Source organism: Scophthalmus maximus, chromosome 16 (assembly GCF_022379125.1).
Source record: "Scophthalmus maximus strain ysfricsl-2021 chromosome 16, ASM2237912v1, whole genome shotgun sequence".
Classification (NCBI taxonomy): Eukaryota; Metazoa; Chordata; class Actinopteri; order Pleuronectiformes; family Scophthalmidae; genus Scophthalmus; species Scophthalmus maximus.
In genome coordinates, this window is record NC_061530.1 from 8,902,398 (window position 1) to 8,923,550 (window position 21,153).

Here is a 21,153-nt window from a genome sequence, read left to right on the forward strand (position 1 = left end):
CCACCAGGGTTAAACCACATGCGGTTCCCACACAGTGGTTTTCATGTGGGTAACAGTGGCGGTGTGCTGACGTGTGTTACTTTATTTCTTTTCTTTTTTCAATTATCCAGGTCTGATGCTAAATGCTGATCAGAGAGAAAGAACAGCGGTCAGCGCTCCCTGCCCTCCGCCACGCCCCCTCCCTGGCCTCCGCCACGCCCCCTCCCAACGCTTCCTGTCCGACAGCGTCGTGACGTCAGTCTGCATCGGAACCAACCTCGACCCAGTCGCAGCCATTTTACTCCGTAAAATTAAACTTCAATCTCGTAGCTGGAGGGAGAGAAGAAGAAGAAGAAGAAGAAAGAAAAAAGTGAATACAGTTGACATCTGACAACAGTGGACATGTCGTTGTGAACCAGAGCTCGGGCGGTTTCCAGTCGTCGCAGTGCGGTAAGAGCAGACACCCGAGGCGGCGCTGTCTTGTTTTTAGCATGTTAGCCCGCGTTAGCCGGAACGGAGCTAACTGGCGAAAATGTGCTGCTGTTGTCGAGCAGACGGGGACACGGCGGACGGCGGCGCGGTTAAAGAGCACACAGGTTATCTTGTACAGCGAGTGTTGAACTGTAACTTATCCCGAGGGATGTTCGCTAGTCCCGGAAATGATGGTCATGACGGAGCCCCGTCGTTTTCTTCCGACTGTCACTCACTCACTCACTCACCTGTCAGATTTCAAGTAGCTAGCCAACGTTAGCTCACCTCTGTCACCCGCCCGCCCTCCTCTCCACTGCGAAGACACCCGCCGCGGGGGAGTCTACTGCCATGTCACTCAACGACACCTCATGTGATTGCTGCTTAAACCTGCTGCTTTCTGTTTGTGTGACTGGTTTTTGCTCAATGTGTGTTTATCCGAGCTGTTCGTGCAGGAGCCGGAATGCTCTCTGCATGCTGAGTGAGGTTGTGCTGCAGCAAGTGTGTGTGTGTGTGTGTGTGTGTGTGTCTGTCTGTGTCTATAGTTGTGAGGACCCCCATTGACATAATGCATTCCCTAGCCCCTTACCCTAACCTTAACCATCACAACTAAATGCTTTTTAGTTGTGATGCGATTGTGTAGAGCCAAAATTGGTGCTCTCCACTCTGGAAAGACATGCGCGCACACACACACACACACACACACACACACACACACAGACACACACACAGACAGACAGACAGACAGACAGACAGACAGACGGGAAGGCAGGATGTGATGGTGGTTTTCAGAGGTGGCCCCATCCAGGCATTGGACAGTGTGAAACATCAGCGTCCACTCACACACTGTGCATGCGGCTGGATGGCAGAGTAATCATCCCAGGGCTGTGAGCCGTGTGTCCCTGTGTGTTCTCAACCTCCCAGTGCAGTATTGGTTTGCAGGAAGAACCGCCTGCCCGGATCACTTCGGACGAAAGGGTCCCGTGTCCCTCTCCCTGTGGCAAATTGAATTTAAATAAAACCGAATATCCAAATCGACGCCACAGCTAGTGTTTGCATTGAGAAGAACTCGATCCTTGTTTAAATGAAAAGGGCCAATGCTGGAATGTTCTAAAGCTGGACTGTTTTTTCCGCTTGCAGTGACCGAGGCAGTGCGACTCACACTCAGGTGCAGGAGTTATCGGCACTGACATGCTAGAGTCATCTATTCACAACCGAGCATGTCACCCTGGACATTTTCGTCAGATCCTTGTTCACCTCACAGAGACTGCTTTACATAACCAGCCTGCGTAACACTTTTATTATCCTATTTCACATTATGGCTCCTGAAGTGTGGCTATGAAACTTTTCTTCTATTACTAGGTGTGGCTCTCTTGTGGTTTTTGGCTGCAAGCCATTAAGAGCTTTGTCGTTGTTTTTTTTCATTCAGTCTTTTTGTCCTGTTTTAGAGGATCGAGTCAGCAAAGTGTACAAAGGCAGCCAGGAAGGAAACAACATGACGTGTTTGTGTGTCTGTGGGAACAGACCAGAATGCCGATTCTAGGGAATGAGCTGCAGCAATGACATCATCCCCGTCTTATCTCTGGATAGGAGGAGAGTGCAGACTTGTTTTTTGGACAAGACGTGGTCTATTTAAGGCCCAGAAAACTGCAGACACAAAAGCTAGTTTGGCAGAGAGTGGTTCTCAGGCTGTGTGTGTGTGTGTGTGTGTGTGTGTGTGTGTGTGTGTGTGTGTGTGTGTGTGTGTGTGTGTGTGTGTGTGTGTGTGTGTGTGTGTGTGTGTGTGTGTGTGTGTGTGTGTGTGTGTGTGTGTGTGTGTGTGTGTGTGTGTGTGTGTGTGAGATGTAAATGGAAGGGGGTTGGCATCTGTCACATAATTACAGAATTAATGGCTCATCGGTTTAAGTGATATGAGCAATATTTATGATTCTGTCCCACCATGTAACAAGCAAAATGTTAGATATCCAATGCCTTGAACCACATAATATCAGTCAAAATAATGCTCTTCTTTTCAACATTCCCGTTTGCTTCAGATACAGTTTTGTGAGATTTTAATGAGTAGCTTTTTGCTTTTCCAAGGAGATTCCAGGTCATCCTAGTTAAAAGATTTCTAGTTTCTAGACAAAGCCTTTGACTCAGCGGTAGGTGACATATGTCGAGGGCTTTACAAGGCTGAGAGACAGAGCGAGAATAGCCCCGCGTGGGCTGGGGGGGTACAGACACACCCACACAGTGTTGTCAGCGTGCAAAAATGTCGACTCAAATAATAACCTGGCTGAACTCAATCTTCCATTGTTGCAGATATAAAACATCAATGAAATTTGAGGCCGGCGATTGTTAAGTTAATTTGGGTTGGTCCAAGATGCTCGTGATTCATTGATCTCAGCACTAAGCATTGGTAATGTGGAGAAATAGCTCCTTCAACGTGTAGCATGTTAGGTGATGGCAGTTTTAGTGTCCCACAAGTAAAATGTCTCATTTGGAGGATGTATTTTCATCTGTTAGTTTGTCAGTTCTTTTGGTGAAATGTCTAAGTTCATAGGTCTCATGTGCCTTGTCCAGTTTTTGTGACTTCAAAATCTCACAGGTTGTGCCATCTTTCCATCGCAGTCTGGCAGAGCTTAAGAATCTATTTTCTCCCTCTTTCTCTGCTGAATGCTAATTAACTTTTGTGGTCTATGATTAATGTGGCACTAAAACCCATATCAGTGTTGTTTTGTTTCGAGATCAATTCTCTGTTAAAATGCAATGAACAACTGTTTGTTTTGATGACAATTCTGTGGTGATAACGTTATTCATTCATTAGTCTGTCTGAATCATGACACACAAGGTGACGGGTTGTTGGTATCGCGTTTCGCAAGAAAGAAGGCTCTTTGCTGACATGGAAGTGATGAGTGCTTTGATTGACATAAGTGTGGGCTACTGAACTGCGTGTTACATGTGCCCAGTTCGAAATACCAGACACACCCAGTGGCAGAATAAAAGAGCATTCCTCTGACTGGTCATGTGACATATTTGGCTAACATTTTTTTTTTGTGTTAGCTGTGACTCTTTGTTTATTGTTGAAACCTGTGTGGGGAAAGTAAAACCGTACTAAATGAAATGATAACCATGAGTAGCAAATGTCCAATCACTCTCTTATCCTCTACTGTTGATCACACCTTCGATTCTCGTATTGAGTTTATAGATTGTGTCTACAAACCGTGTGTGTTACCCTTCAATGAAACACATGGTTCTTGTTGCCTACATGATCCAGCGCCTGACATCTGGATGTGCTCTTTGTTTCTGCCATGGCGTGCCCATGTTCATCCCACAACGCCTCATCAGCTTTGACGGTTGTTTTTTTCTCCCCCCTCCTCTCCCTTACATTTCTCTCTTTCTCCTACTCACTTTTTCACCCACCCTCACCCCACTCCTCCCTTTCACTTTGTCCCCAACACACACACACACACACACACACACACACACACACACACACACACACACACACACACACACACACACACACACACACACACACACACACAGCATGTATATATCTGTCTGTTGGAACCCTTGTCGTCACTTTCTTTCGCTTGTCTTTTACTGTTGTCAATTTAAATCCATCTACTATCAAATAAATAGTTGGACTGTCTTTTTTTGGCTTCATGTGCAAGAACTCAGCTTTCAACCCCCCCGCCCCCCCAGACTTGGATCACTGGCAAAAATGCTGTACTGCCAGTGAAAATGTTTAAGTCATTGCCAAATACTCTCCTTTGAAAACAAGATGTATACATAAAAATGAAGAATTAATCAGCCACATCTTCAATGGACAACCAAAACATTAGAAGCATAAATTTGGCATAGGAGCAAAACAAGGTCATTGTTGTTCTTACCACACATTTTATGATTCTGTTGTCAGGGAGGAACTGACATATAAACAAATTTACAACATTACATTATCAGAAATGTATTTCAAGACAATTATCTCCGTCGTGACATACAGCTCAAATCGTCACTACCTAGAGTTTCTATTGTCTGTGCGTGAAGGAGCCACTTTGTTTGTCGTAGAGACCTCTGCAGTTTTTCTTAGCAACCTGTGAACATTGAAGTTGATGATACCTTGATGCAGCCTCGAGTGTGGGCCAGTTTCATTCAGACATCTTCAAGTGGCCCTCGTGTGTGTGTGTGTGTGTGTGTGTGTGTGTGTGTGTGTGTGTGTGTGTGTGTGTGTGTGTGTGTGTGTGTGTGTGTGTGTGTGTGTGTGTGTGTGTGTGTGTGTGTGTGTGTGTGTGTGTGTGTGTGTGTGTGTGTGTGTGTGTGTGTGTTCTCATTTTATTGGTTGGCTTCTGTTTTATAAGGCTAATATCAATTTAGTTTCAGGTAGATGTTCCCCTTTCTCTTTCAATTTTTTTGTTGAAAATGGTTGTTTTTAAATGTTATCTTCTTGTAAAATAGCAGTTTTTTACATTTTTACAAAACATGTTTCACGTAACCATCAGAACTGGTTGCTTGGTTGGGATAAACTAACAAAGTGGGACCAGCAACAGGCGAAACAAGTGTAAGGAACTGAAAATCAAATGTAGAAGACATCACGGCACTGAACACAGTGGATTATAAATGATTGTATCTGATGTGCAGGGCAGAGAGTAGAGACACGACAGCAGTGGGTACCTAGAATTACAAATGTCGCCAAAAAAAAAAGTATTGTCTCCGTGATGTGCTCTGTTAGTTGTGATGAATTTCATTAATTTTTTTGTGATATTCATGTTTCTGTCTCCTACCAGGCTCGACTCCATGGCTTAATGTGACTCTGCACAACAACTGTCCCAGACATCTCTCTCCTCCGTCCCTTGCTGTCCTCTGCTACTACTGGTAGGAATGAAGTTACAGACAGAATATCATTATTATTGCTTCTTCACTTATTCACTCACCTATTTACACGCAAGCACACAAACAAACAACTAAGATTGTCATGGAGGTTGTCGGGCACTCTTAAATGTATTTCTATATTCCTTTTTTTCTTTGTCATCACTCTTCTTCTATATTTTGGCTCTTCCTTGTGAACCCCTGGGCCAAACCAATGTTGACAAACTTTTGGATTGGTTACTTTTTATCAGATGAAACACCAACGTGAGTGACTTTCTCTTTTATTCGATCCCGATCTAGATGTGGATCACACAAGCAAGAAACACCCACTAATCAAAAATTTCAGGAAAATGTAGTTTCAGTTTCTAAGAGAAATTGACATCAGGTCAAATTTTGAATATATCACCAGCGGCTACATCTATTATTCATCAGTGCCTTCAGATTTCTGCCGCTCCTTCTTTTTTTAATGAGATGTCACAAGTAGCACATTTTTATTATCAATACTAGGAATTTAACTAGAGTTATATAACTAGAGCAACCCCTTTATATATGACATATACAGGTGTTCAGGGCAATAAAACATAAATAAATATTGAGAATGATCACTTGAACATTTTTTTCAAAATGTACAGATATTTTAGGACTGCCATTCAGACTAATATAACTGTTTAGCTTATTGATCTTTTCTCCCACTTTCTATAACGAGTGAAGAATTATCAACCGTTGTAGTTGAAGAAGATCAGGAGGATCAGGTTGAGGAAACACAGTGAGAATATCAAGGACCATAGCATTTGTGTGAAAATCTCAATTAATCTTGCTTTTTTTTTAAATACAGTGTTATGTCTTTACGAAAAACATACTGCAGACTTTCTCAACAGGAGAAACTGAACCATTTTTGATGTACTTTTTAAGGTATAGAAAAGAAAACCAAGAGGCAATAAAACATAGTGTTAATGATTTGTTGTGTTTGGATGCGTTGCCTGATATCAGCGTTCAGCAACCAGAGCGGGCCGCTTTTACATGCGCTGTAACCAAATTTGTTCCATGGTCTTCCTCAGCCATCTAATGTCTTTGGCACTTCAAGGGTCTGCAGGCGGAAATAAAGGCGGCCATAGGAACACAGTGGTTCTCAGCCAAGAGCAACACATCAGGACGCTTAGTAAAGCGCACTTACGTCCTGGAATGGAGAGTGTGGCGGCTGCTGGAGAGCGATAAATAGCATACACGTTCAGACTGAGCAATCTGTCATCTTCTGGTTAAGAGACTGTTGGGAAGCCATGGATACTGAACTGTTTGCTTTGCTCCCCAAAATGTTTCCTTTCCCTCTGTTTGAAACCGCCACAGCGACGTCATATTCCAGATTATGAGGCTCGTCTGAACAGAGGGAACATTCATGTGCAAACTGGCGTTGTTTCTCATGAGCAGTGGTTTGAAGCGATTATTCAGTATAATGGCCAACCCAGCTCGTTTAATGAATAATTTGGGCTGCGACTGAGCTCTTCCAGATGGCTGAAATGAAATGCCACTCTTAGCATTTCAGCAGTTGGGGCGAAGGAGTCTTACCAAGTGGATGATGATGATTATTCTGAATTACTGTTCATGTGGAGCCCACAAAGTATCCCTGAGTGACGTATTCAGTTAGAGGAGAAGAGCAGTCCTTAGTCATCCTTCCATATCCTCACTCTTTCTTCTTTTTTCGTTGTTTCCACACAGGTAGCAGCGAGACATAACATAAGGGGACGGTGACCGATACCCCTGTTCTCAAGCCACCTCCTGAGGCAGGATGGAGCCCCAGGTTTGCCAGTGGCAGTTCGGAGCAGAGGGGGATTGTGGGATGTCGAGTCTGCTGGTGCCCAGTCCCCAGAGTGAGGCGGTGACCCATGAGCTAGAGGAGCTGACGCTGCAGCCCATACAGAATCTACCTCCGCTCAGTGAACGCAAAAATGGTGAGGACATAGTGCTGTAGAGGCCTTCTAATGGACAGAAGATAGGTTAATAAAATCACGATGAAAAGGATTAGTGTGATAATCAATAGGTCGATTGGCAGCTATTTTGATATTTGTGCAGCAACAAGTCCGGACAGTTGAAAGTGTCTGTGGAATGTCAACAGTAGTAACACCCTCTCATCATCTGGGCTTTTGTGTGTGAGAGCGCACAAACACCTCATACTTTCCACCCCCTAAGCCTTCCCTGGCACTAACCGCAGAGCCTCTTCTCGCATGTTGGCTCTAACATGCATGTGTCAGTCTGTCTACCATCATGACAGGTGTGACTTTCTTAAGACCACTTTGGTTGTGTGGGGCAGGAGGAGGACTGAGTTGTAGTGACAGGGAATGAGAGTCTGTTTTTTTAGAATAATAACGCGAGTCTAACCCATTAAGAATTTTTTGTTGAATAAAATGCTGCATCAGGTACAAATTATTTTTGGAATTTAAACTTTTAGTCAAGTGCTGCTGATGGTCAGTGTTTTTTGGACAGACACTCAGTGTGTTTGTGAGAGGGAGAGCGACAACAGTGCCCAATTTGGGTGAAATATGCAACATGCCGCTCCGATGATTTTCATTCATTGACTGCATTTTCATTTAAAGCCTGTTTCCTCCATGGATCTCCCAGAGGGGCTGATGTGTACGTGTCTGCCTCCATGTGATCAAACGGCTCGGTCCTATCATCCACTGCTCGCTTTAGCCCGCTGAGGTCACAGGTCAACTGGACAGTTTTTCCCGGAGGAACTGATAAGAATGCCACTGACTGGAAGTTTTCTATGCGTCACCTTGAACAAACTAAATACCTTTCTCTGTTTATTTACTGAGTTTAGTTGGGCCCGAAAATGTCGGTGTCATGGATAAACAGGAGCCGAGGTTGATTTTCTAGAAATGTTTCACAGCAATTGTGAAATTTTTGAAAAGTGTCACTTCCTGTGAATGGAGAAGTGTCTTCAATTTGTGTTAAATTGTGTTAAATTTGTAAAAAATACACATGTTCTACTAAATGCGTCTCCTCCCTTAGTTGTAAGCCCCCTTATGGATTCACACTCTCGTCCTTTTGAAGTTTAAGAATTCTCCTTTTGTTGTTACATATCTAGCCTGTGTTGAGTCTCGTACTTGACTATTCCTCAGTAGTTACGAGGAACCAGTGTAGTCCAGCACATCTGGCTGATTGGTTGCCATCTTGTCCCGGAAGTGTGGAGTGTTGTTTAAACATCAGTTACAGGAGGCACCAGCTCGATAATCACCTCAATACCCCTGATTTATGTGCACTCATAAGTGAAATGGTAAAAAAAATATCGGACGCTATCATGCACTTGTATGTGTAACCAAAGTTTATAGAAATGGGGTCGCCTGCTAAAATACGTAAAGACCAGACTCGTCCTGAGTGCATGATAATAAAAAAAGACACTGTCATTAATGACAGCATAATGACTGGAGAGCAGGATATGAGTTCCACATCAGGGGGAGGGGAGAGGTTAGTGTGTGGTTACCTCCTCAGTTTGAGCTCATTGTCTCGTTGTTTCTTATTTTTATTTTACTTTCTTTTAAAAAATCCCTCTTGCTTTCAGTCCTGCAATTGAGGCTTCAGCAAAGGCGAACCCGGGAGCAGCTGGTGGACCAGGGCATCATGCCACGTGAGTGTCAGCGCTGCCAGTCGTCCATCACATGTTAACCCTGTTTGTTTTTAATCTGAATTTGTTGAACATTTTTTTACGTGTTGCAGCCCTGAAGAGCCCAGCAGCGTTCCATGGGCAGATTCGCAGCTTGGAGAGGGCCAGGGTAAGGGCACACAGTTTAGAAATAAAGTGCTAAATCTGTACTTGAGAAGGAGATGCACCCCTGGACTGGAATAGCAATTAAGCTATTTCACTAATTGTTCTCTCTTTTTTTTCTTCTTCTTCTTCTTCTTCTTCTTCTTCTTCTTCTTCTTTTTTCAAGACTGAGAATTTCCTGAAGCACAAGATCCGCAGTCGTCCAGAGAGAGCAGAGCTGGTCAGGATGCACATCCTACAAGGTGCTGATCATTTACTAATTCACAGTATGTACACTTCATGTTTTTTGTAGTGTTTCCTGTGGCCCTTTTAAGCTACCGTCTTCACACGGTAACACAGACTTTCCTTCTACTGTATGTATGTTCAGCTGTGTTGGGCCACGCAAGCAAGAACATGGCTACCAAATTTAAGAGAAGTTTCAAGATCTTTATATAGTATGATATACAGTGTTCTCTGTCTGTGACACTCCTAGAGACTGGAGCAGAGCCCTCATTGCAGGCCACCCAGATGAGGCTGAAGAGGGCCCGGCTGGCCGACAACCTGAACGAGAAGATCGCCCAGAGGCCCGGCCCAATGGAGCTGGTGGAGAAGAACATTCTGCCAGTGGATTCCACTGTCAAAGAAGCCATCATCGGTGAGGGACACCAGAGCAGGGACTTTAGTTCAGTCCCGCCACAGAAGACACAATCAGAAGGAGGTCTTTGTTTGAACAAGCATAACACAAGAGGATTATAGAGATGACAAGAAAAGAGTGGACTCACACCACTTTGCTTGTCATTGTTTGTCTCTCAGTCGGCCAGGTGAATTACCCCAAGGTGTTGGATGAAGACAGCTGCGATGCCCTGTCCCCAGAGCAGCCAGCCAGCCAGGCGTCTCTGAGCTCTGCCCCCTCACCAGCGGAGAGCAAAACACCAGAGACGCCCTCTCCCGCCCCAGCACCTGTGCCATTATTCAGCACCATGCTGCAGGTTAGATAGAGAACGGTATAGTAATTGTGTCCTCTTGGCCAACAGTGTTGAATGTTTCTTTAGCAGTAACAAGTCTCTTTTTGTTTTTCTTCTTCAGGCCCTCCCAGTTGCTACACAAGCAACAACAGTGAAAGTGATCTCTACCAGTGAGCTTCCGCCCAGCCGCCCAGCTGTCACTGCTGCCTTCTCCAAACCAGGCCCAACACTGGTGAAAGTGAGGGCAACCATTTCTCTCACCTCTGAATACGATATTGCTTCTGGCTTTGTGTCTCGGCGGTGTTGGACGAATCCGTACGCTAAAAAAGTTTCCTCCCGCAACAGCAAAGCCAGCAGAAGACGCCCTCCGAGAAGAGTCGCAGTAAGAAGGGCAAAGAGCCAAAGTCCAGGGTAAAGAAGCTGAAATACCACCAGTATGTTCCTCCGGACCAGAAGGTGGAGGCCAGCGAAGCGCCCATGGACTCCTCTTACGCCCGACTACTGCAGCAGCAGCAGCTGTTCCTCCAGCTGCAGATCCTCAGCCAGCAACAGCAGCATTACAACTACCAGACTATATTACCAGCACCACTCAAGTACGTCTATGGAATATTACAATGACAAACCATGACTGCCATCACCAAAATAGGAAGTATTAATGTACAGAGTTATATTACCTTAATCACTGTTTGTGCCTCTTATCTGTATTTGCGCAACAAACGACTCATTAGCTAAAAATGCCTGAAAGCCTAATATTAGCCAAATATCAATGGTTTCGACAACCCAGGGGGCCTAGAGCTAGTTGCCAATCTGTCTTACTATATTAATAATTAACAGGATGTTGTTACACCAGCTGCTGTTTTCATAAATGTCCTCTCAGCCTCTGGAACGCTGCACTGCCTTTGAACTGTGCTCGTGTGCTGTGGTTTGGTTGACTGGCTTTGTCAGTGTGGCGTGGGCCACAGGATGGATGGTCTGCTCATATTGGGAGCAGATTTCCTCTCTCCGTTTCCTCTCTTCCACTCTTTTCCTCTCTTTCCAATTATCTCCACAACAAAACTTTTTTGTGTGCCTGCACGTCTCTCACCTCCTCCTTCCTCTCGTTCTGTTTCTTATTCATGCGATTTGGAAATGGTGGAAATGATTTCCTCCGATAACAATGACCTCAACTTTTGTATTTCTGTATTGCCTTTCCTCTGTAGACCTGTGGCAGAGGGTCAGAGCAGCACGGCGGGCGGCCTGCCAACCTCCATCGTGGTGTCTTTGCCCACCGCCCCTCCACCTCCCCCTCTGCCTTCAGCTCCGGCTCGACCAAACAATTCACTGTCAAACCGCAGGCCGGGAGTCCTGCCTGCAAACCTGGAGGAGATGAAGGTCTTTGCAAATCCTGTCTTTTGTCTTCAATCTTGGTAAAGAGGGACGGACCCTTTTGTGTTTGTTTTATCAGCCTGCTCAGCTGACGAAACCACACTGTCTCAAGATAATTCCACCTCGATTATCATAGAAATCTGACAGCTCCATATAAGATTTACAAGGGTTTGTCCTGGCATCAAGGAAGCTTAAATCTGTTTGTTGTGGTTTTTTTAACCATTTGTTAAATTAGATTTAAAAAGATGAAATAAATAAATAATAGCTCCCTTGTCAAATAGTGAGAAAAAAAAGTACAAACACGTGGGGATTTTGTGAAAAGCATCACCTGTGTCAGAAATTAACCTTTAACCTGTAGGATTTCTTTTACACAGATACACATTTTTCACACCAGCACTTACATTTTTTTTCAACATATTTGCTTTCTATTCACTTTCATAATGCCCTTAGCTTAGCTTAAAGACTGGAAGCGGGGGGAATCGGTTAGCGTGTCTCACTGTCTCCCATCTTAAGCTCTGTGATTAATATGTCATATCAAGTTTGTGACTTGATGACAATTAAGTTGTGATTTCCTGTCAAACTGTTCCTAGCTGTATTATTCCTTCAGCCAAGTCTAAAATACTGACCTGATCACATGTATGTCTGTTTGTAGGTTGCGGAGCTAAAGCTGGAGCTGAAGCTGCGTGGCCTCCCAGTGTCGGGAACAAAGACTGATCTGATAGAGAGACTTAAACCTTTCCAGGACAATCCCAGCACCTCCGCTCCCACCATCATTCCTCCTCCCGTCACTACCACCTCCATGACCATGGAGGTCTCCACTGCCACCACTGCTTCCACCACCCCTGCCATAGTACTCCCAGTGCACCAGGTGGCTTCGGAGAGAATGACCTCCACCCCTCCAGTCTCACCCATCCCCACTGACCCCTCCGCCCTCCAGCAGGATGTAGGCATGTCTGAGGCACATTCTGAACCACAGATGGTGAGCGCTGGCTCTGCAGGTCCACGGTCCTCACCTCGCAGCCCATTTCACATCCCGCAGGAAAAGGACAGGAGGCTCCATGAGAAGGAGCGGCAGATAGAAGAGCTCATGAGGAAGCTGGAGCAGGAGCAGAGGTTGGTAGAGGAGCTGAAGATGCAGCTGGAGGTGGAGAAGAGAGGCCAGGGGGGCTGCAGTGCCGACTCTACCTCTGTGTCTCCTAAACTAACCTCTCTACCCACCATGAATCCTGTTCCTACTTTGCTGAATTCAAATGCAGTGAAAATGGAGGGTACTGTTCTGTCAAACTGTTCCACTGCTGCTACCATCTCAAATCCTGTCCCGGGCTCCCAGGCTCTCACAAGCCCCCTGCCAACGGTGGTGAAGTTGGAAGACGTGACTGTTTCCGCCGGCAAGCCGCTCCAGCTCCAGACCCAAACCCAGCTCATCACCAAGATCCAGCCCCAAGTGAGCACCAGCCCGCATTTGCTCCACCAGTCAAGGAGAAGTCCCAAACTTCAGACCCAGACCCAGGCCCAACCCACTGCCCCCAGCCTGCAGCAATTCTTCATCAGCCACCCAGGTAGAGTCTCCCAGGTCCTGGGTCAGTCCCAGACCCTGTTAGCTGCATCCAGGCAACCTCAGACTCTGCTGGCCACGGCCGCCCAGGCTGGTACCCAGATCCTCCTCCCAGTCTCACTACCCAACAACGCTGCTGCAATCCAGCTGCCGCGCACCACTGTCAGCCTGCAGGTGAGAGTCAATGGCGTATTGTAAGGTGTCAAATTATAATGGCAAGTTTACCTGCTTCAACAAACCAATTCAGTTTGGGTTTGGAGAAATGGAGCGTTTAGACTCAGGCTGCTGTATTTTTCTCTCCCCACATCTCAGCCAGTTCTCCAGGCCACAGTCTCTAATCCAGGCCTGGTGCAGGCGTCGGCTCCTCAGCTGCAGAGCACCAAGATGGAGACCGCACCCAGCCAGCACTTAGTCAACCACAGCCCATTGCTGCAGGTCAGTCGGGCCACACCCCTCGTCTGATGCAACTTCGTAATGTGTCGTTTTGCATCTTAAAAATCAATAGTTGATCTACCACTGTCCTTTAATGATTCTAACTGGAGAAATCATACTGTAGCTCATGTGAGCAGGACTGCAACTAAGGATCATTTTTTGTATATCCCCACTTCTGTAGCTCTATGTGGGATGTTTGTCTATAATTAGCCAATTCTTGACAGATATGATTTTCCTTGTTTCATATTTTGGTGTCTGTAATTGTTGTTTTTGCTGGGCCAGATGACAGTCGTGCTCTTGTGTCTCAACAGACTCTGACAGTGTGCAATAGTACGACTGACTTAGAGAACCAGGTCAGGCCACAGATGAATCCCCAGTGTTTCCTCAGAAGCTCCCAAGAGAGCAGGGTCTCTCCACGGGCTTCGCCCAACCACCACATCTCCAATGGACCCGTCAACAAGGTATGAGCTGAGTTATAACTGAAGAGGCAGGGAGGTTAGTTTGGTTCAGCCTGTAACTACTTGGATACTTTTTGATTTACTATTTCATGTGATCAATTTTCTCGACTTGTGATGGTCGCCTCACACAGATCGGACCTTAACTCTGCCTGCATTCTCTCTCTCCCTCTCGTTCTCCCAGTCGTCTTCTCCCCAGCCTGCCTTCATCCTCCAGCCCACCTCCCTCATTACTCAGCTTCCCAAATCGAGAGAGCCTCCCCGTTACGAGGAGGCCGTCAAGCAGAGCCGCAACATGCACGTCAACAACGCTTCTCAGGTCAGATGCACAGGATGCCTTGAGGAATTGCTCTGCTTTTTATGTACGCTGCCGGAAGTCTCTTAACCCAATGAATGTCTTCTCAGGTTCCCACGGCAACCAGCCAGCAAATGGACGACTTGTTCGACATCCTCATAGAGAGCGGAGGTACCTTGGTGCAGTGCAGAATAATCTGTTTCGTATGAGCAAGGTTTTAAAATGTCATATGAAATTCAATGTCCGTGTAACACTAATCCATGTTTTTATTCCTGTGTACTTTCTTCCAGAAATGACACCATTCATGCAGCAGGACACCCCAGTGTCTCACACTAAGAACCATCCAGTCACGGCCAACGTCAGCACACTGCCTGTCAACACAGTGCTCTGCAGACCACCTCCACAGATCCACATGGCTCCCCCGCCCACCCTGAGCCCCGCCCTCGACCCCAGCCTGCCCACCCTCTGCTCTCTGGCCACAGACAATCAGCTGGAGGCCTTCCTGGAGGGGACGCTGGCCGGAACGTCGCCCGTCTCAGATCTGCGCACGCGGGGTCTGATGGAGGAGCTCCATGCCCAGCTGATGGAGCAGCAGCCCTACTCGCCCATGGACACATCGGATCTGTCGTTCTGCGATTCCTCCTCTCCCCCCTCCTCACTCAACATGGGCCTATCTGACCCGACACTGGACAACATGGAGTGGCTGGACCTCACCATGCCCCCGGGTTCTGCCGGGGCTCTCACGCCACTGGGGATCCCGACAGACTTCCTGGATTCGCAGGACCTGCAGCTGCACTGGGACTGATGGAGGCTTGGAAAAGGAAGATGGAGGAGAATCAACTGAGCAGCTGAGCCAAGAGTGAGAGATGGATGAAGAAGAAGAAGAAAGAGATTGGTGGCCCGAAAGAGGTAGAATTATTTTAAATGAGGAAACAAAAGGAGGAGAAATCATGGCATGTACGTGCCATTTCACTCTTTTAACAGTACATCCACAACATCTGTAATATTCCCACTCTACTACAGTGAGAGACGCTGTACAGGACAGTGCACTTATCAAGCTGAACTACAAGCAGGAGTTTGCACAGCTTTCAAAAACAGAGGCTTGTTTACAACCGAACAGAGAAGATAAAATCAATGTGATAAAGGGGGAGGGACTTTAAACAGAGTCGGCGTGTTCAGCGTCTGATGTCGTGATTTCAGTGCTGATTTCTTTACAGAAAGGAGGCGGCCGAGCAAAATGAAGATTGGTAGCATTGGACGCTTTGTAAATACTGTTAAAACCACACTAATACAACTGCCCAGTTTTTTTCTACTGACAGTGTGGCTGGTTTATCTTTCAGTGACTCCTGTGTCTGAAGCCCAGTAACTTCATGTGGCGCTTCTGTCGGCATTCGTTCCACTGAGGCATACAACAGTATGTTATAACAGCTGGTACAGAAGTTACAGCGCAATAACTGTAATAAACAGACAACAGATTAAATCTAGTTGTGATGAAAACATTCACAAGTTTAGATTCTTTAACAAGGATGCGTTTGAGTCGTGGGCTTCTCTCAGCTGATAACCACTTCCTCATCTAAATGTTTTGAGAATTCGGGAAGGGCTGTCAAATCTGTTCCCTTTATAATTGTGAAGCCAGACGCGCTCTGACGTTTCTCCGAGCCAAGTTTTTTTTAAATTGCCCCAACCTGTTCACACTGGTCCAGTCTGCCACATTACTGTCGACTACATGTTTGCTGACAACTCTGATTTTCTCTGACCCATCACAACGTCTCCTGCGGTCAAGCTGACGAACAAGCTGACGAACTTGAGACGAGAGGAGGACGCTCCTCCGTCGAAGTGAGAGGTATGCACTAAACCAGATGGCAAGACCGAACCACGCGCCCCCCTTCACCTAGGAACAGGGAAACATGAACTTGGCATTTCCAAGGTGATCGTTAATACAAAGTGATCAAAATGATTGCGATCGGCGCGGTGATCATGTGGCCGAGCTCTCCAGAGACACTGCAGTTGTTTTCCCAAGTTACTCTGAATGTACTTTTGACAGGAATGGAAAAGTAAGACTTTTACTTACAAAGTTGGCAGCTTTTCTTTTTCTTTAATCTTTTCTTCTCTCCCTCTGATGGTAAACTGACAAAAAACAATAGAAAGGGAGCAAACAAGCAGACGTGACGTGTGAATTGTGTGTAAGTCACCGCAAGTTACATCAAGAACGATTTCTTTTTGAGAAGATGATCTTTATACCCAGCTGTCCTACAGTATCCCTGCACTTTGTGTACGTGTGTGTGTGTGTGTGTGTGTGTGTGTGTGTGTGTGTGTGTGTGTGTGTGCGTGTGCGTGTGTGCGCGCGCCTGTGTGTGCGTGCCTGCACGTGTGGAATTGTCTTCCTGTCTCTTGCATGGACACCCGTGTGTGTCTCTCTCTGTGTGCACGATCTTATCCACATTTAACTTCACCCTTCAAAAGGCTTCTGATGACTGTTGTACTGTTTTGAATCGGTGTCGTACTGTCGGTGTGATACAGTCACTAACGCGCACACAAACACCTCTTTGAGGGCTCCGCTCCCTTTAAAGCCGTCACCAATGCTCCACGTTTATTTGTCACGGATTGCATCATATCCCACTCACTAATGAGTTACTGATTTAGTATCGTAGTCTAACTCTTCCATTTGGGATCAATACTTTATGGCACTTTGAAATAAGATTGCTCTTTTTTAACTCACTTTCAGTGAAATTGCATTCACGTTTGAACCACTTCCTTGTGTTATTACATCCATGGGCACTAGAGGGCGTTTGCTCTCCAGCTGTGGCACGACGGCACATTGTTGTTGGTACTTCAGGGTCATTTCTAGCAGAATGAAAAGTCAATTGGGCTATTTTATGTTGTTGTTTTTTTATGTTTTCTATTTTTTTCGAAGAAATGCTGACTTGCTGTTCACACATCAGCAATAATGTGGAGAGCTGAGCAAAATGACGGAGATGTCAACACTGTCCTTCAACTGCTGCAGTGACACGTTTGTCTTCAGATCAACTCCAACAGAGTTACGCCAAATACTGCACCGACCTGCTCCTGGACTTTGTTGTACGTATCCCACTGACTGTACCCGTTGTGTTGTAGTTGTGTTTCTTTCTTTTTTTTCTCACATTACATTGGATGAACAGTAAGAGTCACTAGTTGATTTTTTTGTGTATCCTAGAAGAGATGATGATTCGTTAACTGTTTTTTGTTATTGTTTTTTTCCCTTCCATCAGCTTTAATCAGATTTGATATTTTGTCGCCAGAAAAGGCAGTGGAACATTATGTTTTTGTTTATTTTTCAGGGGTGAAAAGCAAAAGAACTCATGTAATCTTGTTTTGATGCTTGTGTAAAATCTGTAAGCAAAGATTCCCTTTGTATAATTTGTTTGGTTTGCGGAGCCTTTTCATATCAGACGTGTACACGGGCCTCTCGGCTGCAGCCGATCTACATCATGAATAACAGTGACGTTGTTGTCGCCGACTGGCCACACGGGGACAGCTCAAAGCAATAATGGCTGCTCTCCCTCGATATACTGTACTCAATATCTAATCCTGCCTTGGTTTTATCCATGTGGGGGCCTTTACTGCGTATGAAGGCCAAGATCAAAAACACTTCATATCTGAGCGATTAAGTGGTTTGTTTAAATATCTTATTTTAGCCAGTCGGCTCCTGCTCGTCCTCACACCTTTATCGTCATGTGAACATTGTACATCCCGGGTGGAGAAGTTGAACGTCAGAACAGAGCTCGAGGACGTTTCTTTACATGATATAATATGTATTCTGGAGACATTAGTGGAAGTGTAGATGAGGCTCAGAGGTTCTCCATCAGCTAATTTACATTCTTCTCTGTATCCGAGTCTCCTCCATCTCCACCACCCACGCCATGCCTCTTGTTGTTTGTAATGCCATATGTTTTGCACATTATGTATATATTTATATAGATGCAATGCATATTTTTATACATGTGTAACATCCATGGGCTCTTTATTTTGTAAATACTTAAAAAAAGATGTATATAAGTACTGTATGCCTTTGTGTCATTAAAATTTGGTGTACTGTGAACGTGCGGAAGTAAATTTATTTACAGGATGATTTACATTTTTTTTATAGTAAACAATATTATTATTATTATACAGATATGTTGCTTTTTAAAAAGAACTGAACAGGACTGAAGGAAGTCACAACATTGACTTGTGTTTGCCAGCGCATGAAAACAGTTCTTTGTTAGACTCGGCGGCTCCTGTGCCGGCGTGTTTGCATATATTCAGTTTAAAGTCATAAATCTAGCCACATGTATTTTCCTAATGTCAAGGAAACGGGCGTGTCCTCAGGTCAGCAGTCGTCTCTTGACGGCGGAGAGCTCGAGTTAATTCCGTGTCACGTTGAAAGACGAACTGAGGCCGACTCTCACGGCTGCATCACCAGACCAAGGCAGTCGAAAACAACGAGTACGTCCCACCAAAGTTTTCTGAGCCTTTGTGCAGTTCCCACCAGGCAAATCTGCCAGATTCCTTGTCCAGATGAAAAGTCAAATATGGAGACGCTTGCAGAGATTCCTCAATGTAGCGCTGGACACCATGTCCGCGTCAGAGTGGCTGGAAGGTGTGGATGTGGGCCTGACACCGGGGGCAACGGTGCTGGACATTCTTCGCACCTTTCAGGCAGAAAGGGATCAAACAGCAGCCCGCCGCACATCTGTGAAGGAGACAACAGAGACGTGACGCCTGATGTTCACGTTCAATAACCGTATGAAAAACAACAACAACAACAACGTGCAGGCTGACCCCATCATGGTGCACAGACAGCAGAGCAGCCACACTGTGTCGCCCACTGTGCTCTGGGTTTCTGTGAAGACCACCTCCTCACAGGAAGGACACCGGGTGACGGCCGACATCTGACACAGGCTGCCCGCTTGACCATGAGAAGAGACGGAGACAGGGGGACGCTGCGATTAGCCCCAAGACAAAGTAGGATGTATCTGAAAATGCACGTTGAATGCACCGTGAGTGAGTTGGTGTAACCCCACCTGGAGTGATCGGGCCTGTTGGCGTTTCTGCTTCAGCTGTAGTTTTGACTGTCTGCACCACGGCGATGTCCTCCTGCGTTAGCCGAGGAGGGGGCAGAATGTAGATCCCCCCACAGGGTTGGATGACTGTCCCACTTTTATAATAAGTGGGACAGTCATCCTGTTGACCTGATTTAGAGGAGTGACAGTGTAGATGCAGCAGGCAACGTCTTTATGGGTATGAGCGTGAATCAGTGCAAGAGCAACTAATAAATACAGTTTTTCTAATGTGAGGCCTATAAGCAAGAGGCGTTCCAGTTCATCAGCAAGTAAAACCGAGGGAACGACGTACCTCCATTTTCTGTGAGGGTGGAGCTCTCCCCCTGTTCCTCCAACGCCTTCTTTTCAGCCTGCAGCTCCTCCAGCTCGCTCTCAATGGACTCCAGCTCGCACGTTTCATCGCTGTCCTCGAACGTCACTGCCGTGGGGACATGTATACTTCAGGCTTGACTTATAGTTGATTTATTTAAAACTTGCACCTTTAACACCGGGTTTCCTGGATGAAAACTGTCCCCAGATTACAAGTATTTATATTTCGAAGCTCAATCGGGAACAAATGTAAATCTCTTTCTTTTTTTATTACATTGGGGGGGAGCGGGATAAACTATAATAAAATTGGAAATGAAAAGTGGGATAATCTGAAACTCCAGTTTCTCAATGTGCTTGTACCGTCAATCTCATTGTTCTATTAACTGAAGGGATTCCATGTTCCTTTTCCATTTTAATTTACTTTTTGTCCAATTGTTTTTTGTGATGTTACGTTGTCATGTCGTCATATCATTGTGTCATCCAGCCTAATAAGTTAAAATGAATGAATGAATTTAATGTATACTAGCCAGCCCCGAGCCAGTCTGAATGCAGGTGAATTCAAAACAAAAGCTTTTTTGATTTTATAATTTGAATTAAAAGACATTTTTCCTGTGAGATTCTAGTTTTATCTCATGAGTGTAAAGAGGGGCTAACTGTCTTTCCTTTATGCTCCCGTCACAGTTATTACCTGCCTTCTTCCTCATGTGCTCCATCCTCAGCAGAAGAAAACGCCTGTTGTGAAGCTGCTCTGTGCGGAACTCCAGGAGCTCCAGCCGTGGGGGGCGCGTCGGCTCCGGGGTCTCCTGGTTGGATTCGGGCTCAGGTTCGTGCTCCTGTTGTGGCTCTGAATAGTCGCCGGTATTCAATGTCACTCTCGATGCCTGACTGGAAGACTGACGGAGCTCCATGTCCTGGTCTGGATTCTCCATCCTGCCTCAGGGACTCCAATCTTGGTGCGTTCGAAGCAGGTAAAACAAAGTGCTGGGTCCTCACACTAAAGTGATATAAACCACAACGAGACGAATCTGAATCCAGGCTCGTCCTTCTGGAGCAACTTCAGACCTCGTGGAAAATCTCTCGGTTTGGATCCTAAAACAAAACCCCAATCTGAAGCGCTGTGAACGAGATTCATCATACGTTGTCCATCAACTGGCCAGCTTTCGCAGCGGCACCAGGGCATATGACTGATACCAATTTCTAAATAATGTAAACAGTGTAAAGAGATACGCCTCTGTTAAACTATAAAACATGTAAATGTGGTGAATGGTCAGTGCCTGCCGGTAAATGAAGGCTGTGGTCACACCAAGGTATTGAAAGCAGCTTCCAGTAACCAGTTGAGCACCAATGGGGATTAAGAAACATTTGTATCAAAATGTGATGACGGTTGTGTGGTTGTTTGCTCATGTTTCCACGCCCATGTCATTCAAATCTGATCAAGCACAAGCGGTTGAGCTTCGCTCAGCTTGGAGTTTTTCAGGGTGTAAAATTCTAAACTATATCTCTATCCTTGATAGGTTGTTATTAAGTCATGGACCACTCATGTAATTTAGTATTCTAAGTATTCTAAGCACCATTCACTTAATCTTCTGGTCAGAGGAGCAAACAGTTATGTTAATATCCATCAGATATAGTGCAGCAGTAGCATTTGACATGTAAATATGT

At 45.6% G+C, this 21,153-nt stretch overlaps 2 protein-coding genes across 5 annotated transcripts; one reads left to right on the plus strand and one right to left on the minus strand.

Annotated features, from left to right (window-relative positions):
- The first annotated feature begins 230 nt into the window (after positions 1–230).
- mrtfba (myocardin related transcription factor Ba) lies at positions 231–18,179 on the plus strand. 4 transcript variants are annotated; one of them, XM_047327868.1, is made up of 17 exons: positions 231–429; positions 5,214–5,301; positions 7,009–7,241; positions 8,852–8,917; positions 9,007–9,062; positions 9,222–9,321; positions 9,528–9,752; positions 9,848–10,023; positions 10,121–10,237; positions 10,345–10,592; positions 11,199–11,370; positions 12,017–13,093; positions 13,232–13,354; positions 13,663–13,812; positions 13,991–14,125; positions 14,212–14,272; positions 14,392–18,179. In XM_047327868.1, exons 3-17 carry the CDS (start codon positions 7,079–7,081, stop codon positions 14,904–14,906), a joined length of 3,384 nt encoding a protein of 1,127 aa, XP_047183824.1. In that variant the 5' UTR covers positions 231–429; positions 5,214–5,301; positions 7,009–7,078; the 3' UTR covers positions 14,907–18,179. The 4 variants fall into 4 exon arrangements, with proteins under 4 accessions (XP_047183824.1, XP_047183827.1, XP_047183826.1 ...); XM_047327871.1 differs by having other exon boundaries at positions 9,528–9,689; XM_047327870.1 differs by having other exon boundaries at positions 9,222–9,297.
- LOC118286944 lies at positions 18,178–21,092 on the minus strand. Its single transcript, XM_035611582.2, has 5 exons — positions 20,180–21,092; positions 19,475–19,600; positions 19,144–19,311; positions 18,902–19,028; positions 18,178–18,812 (listed from the first exon to the last, which is right to left on the minus strand). Exons 1-5 carry the CDS (start codon positions 20,418–20,420, stop codon positions 18,704–18,706), a joined length of 771 nt encoding a protein of 256 aa, XP_035467475.1. The 5' UTR covers positions 20,421–21,092; the 3' UTR covers positions 18,178–18,703.
- Between the last annotated feature and the right edge of the window lie 61 nt (positions 21,093–21,153).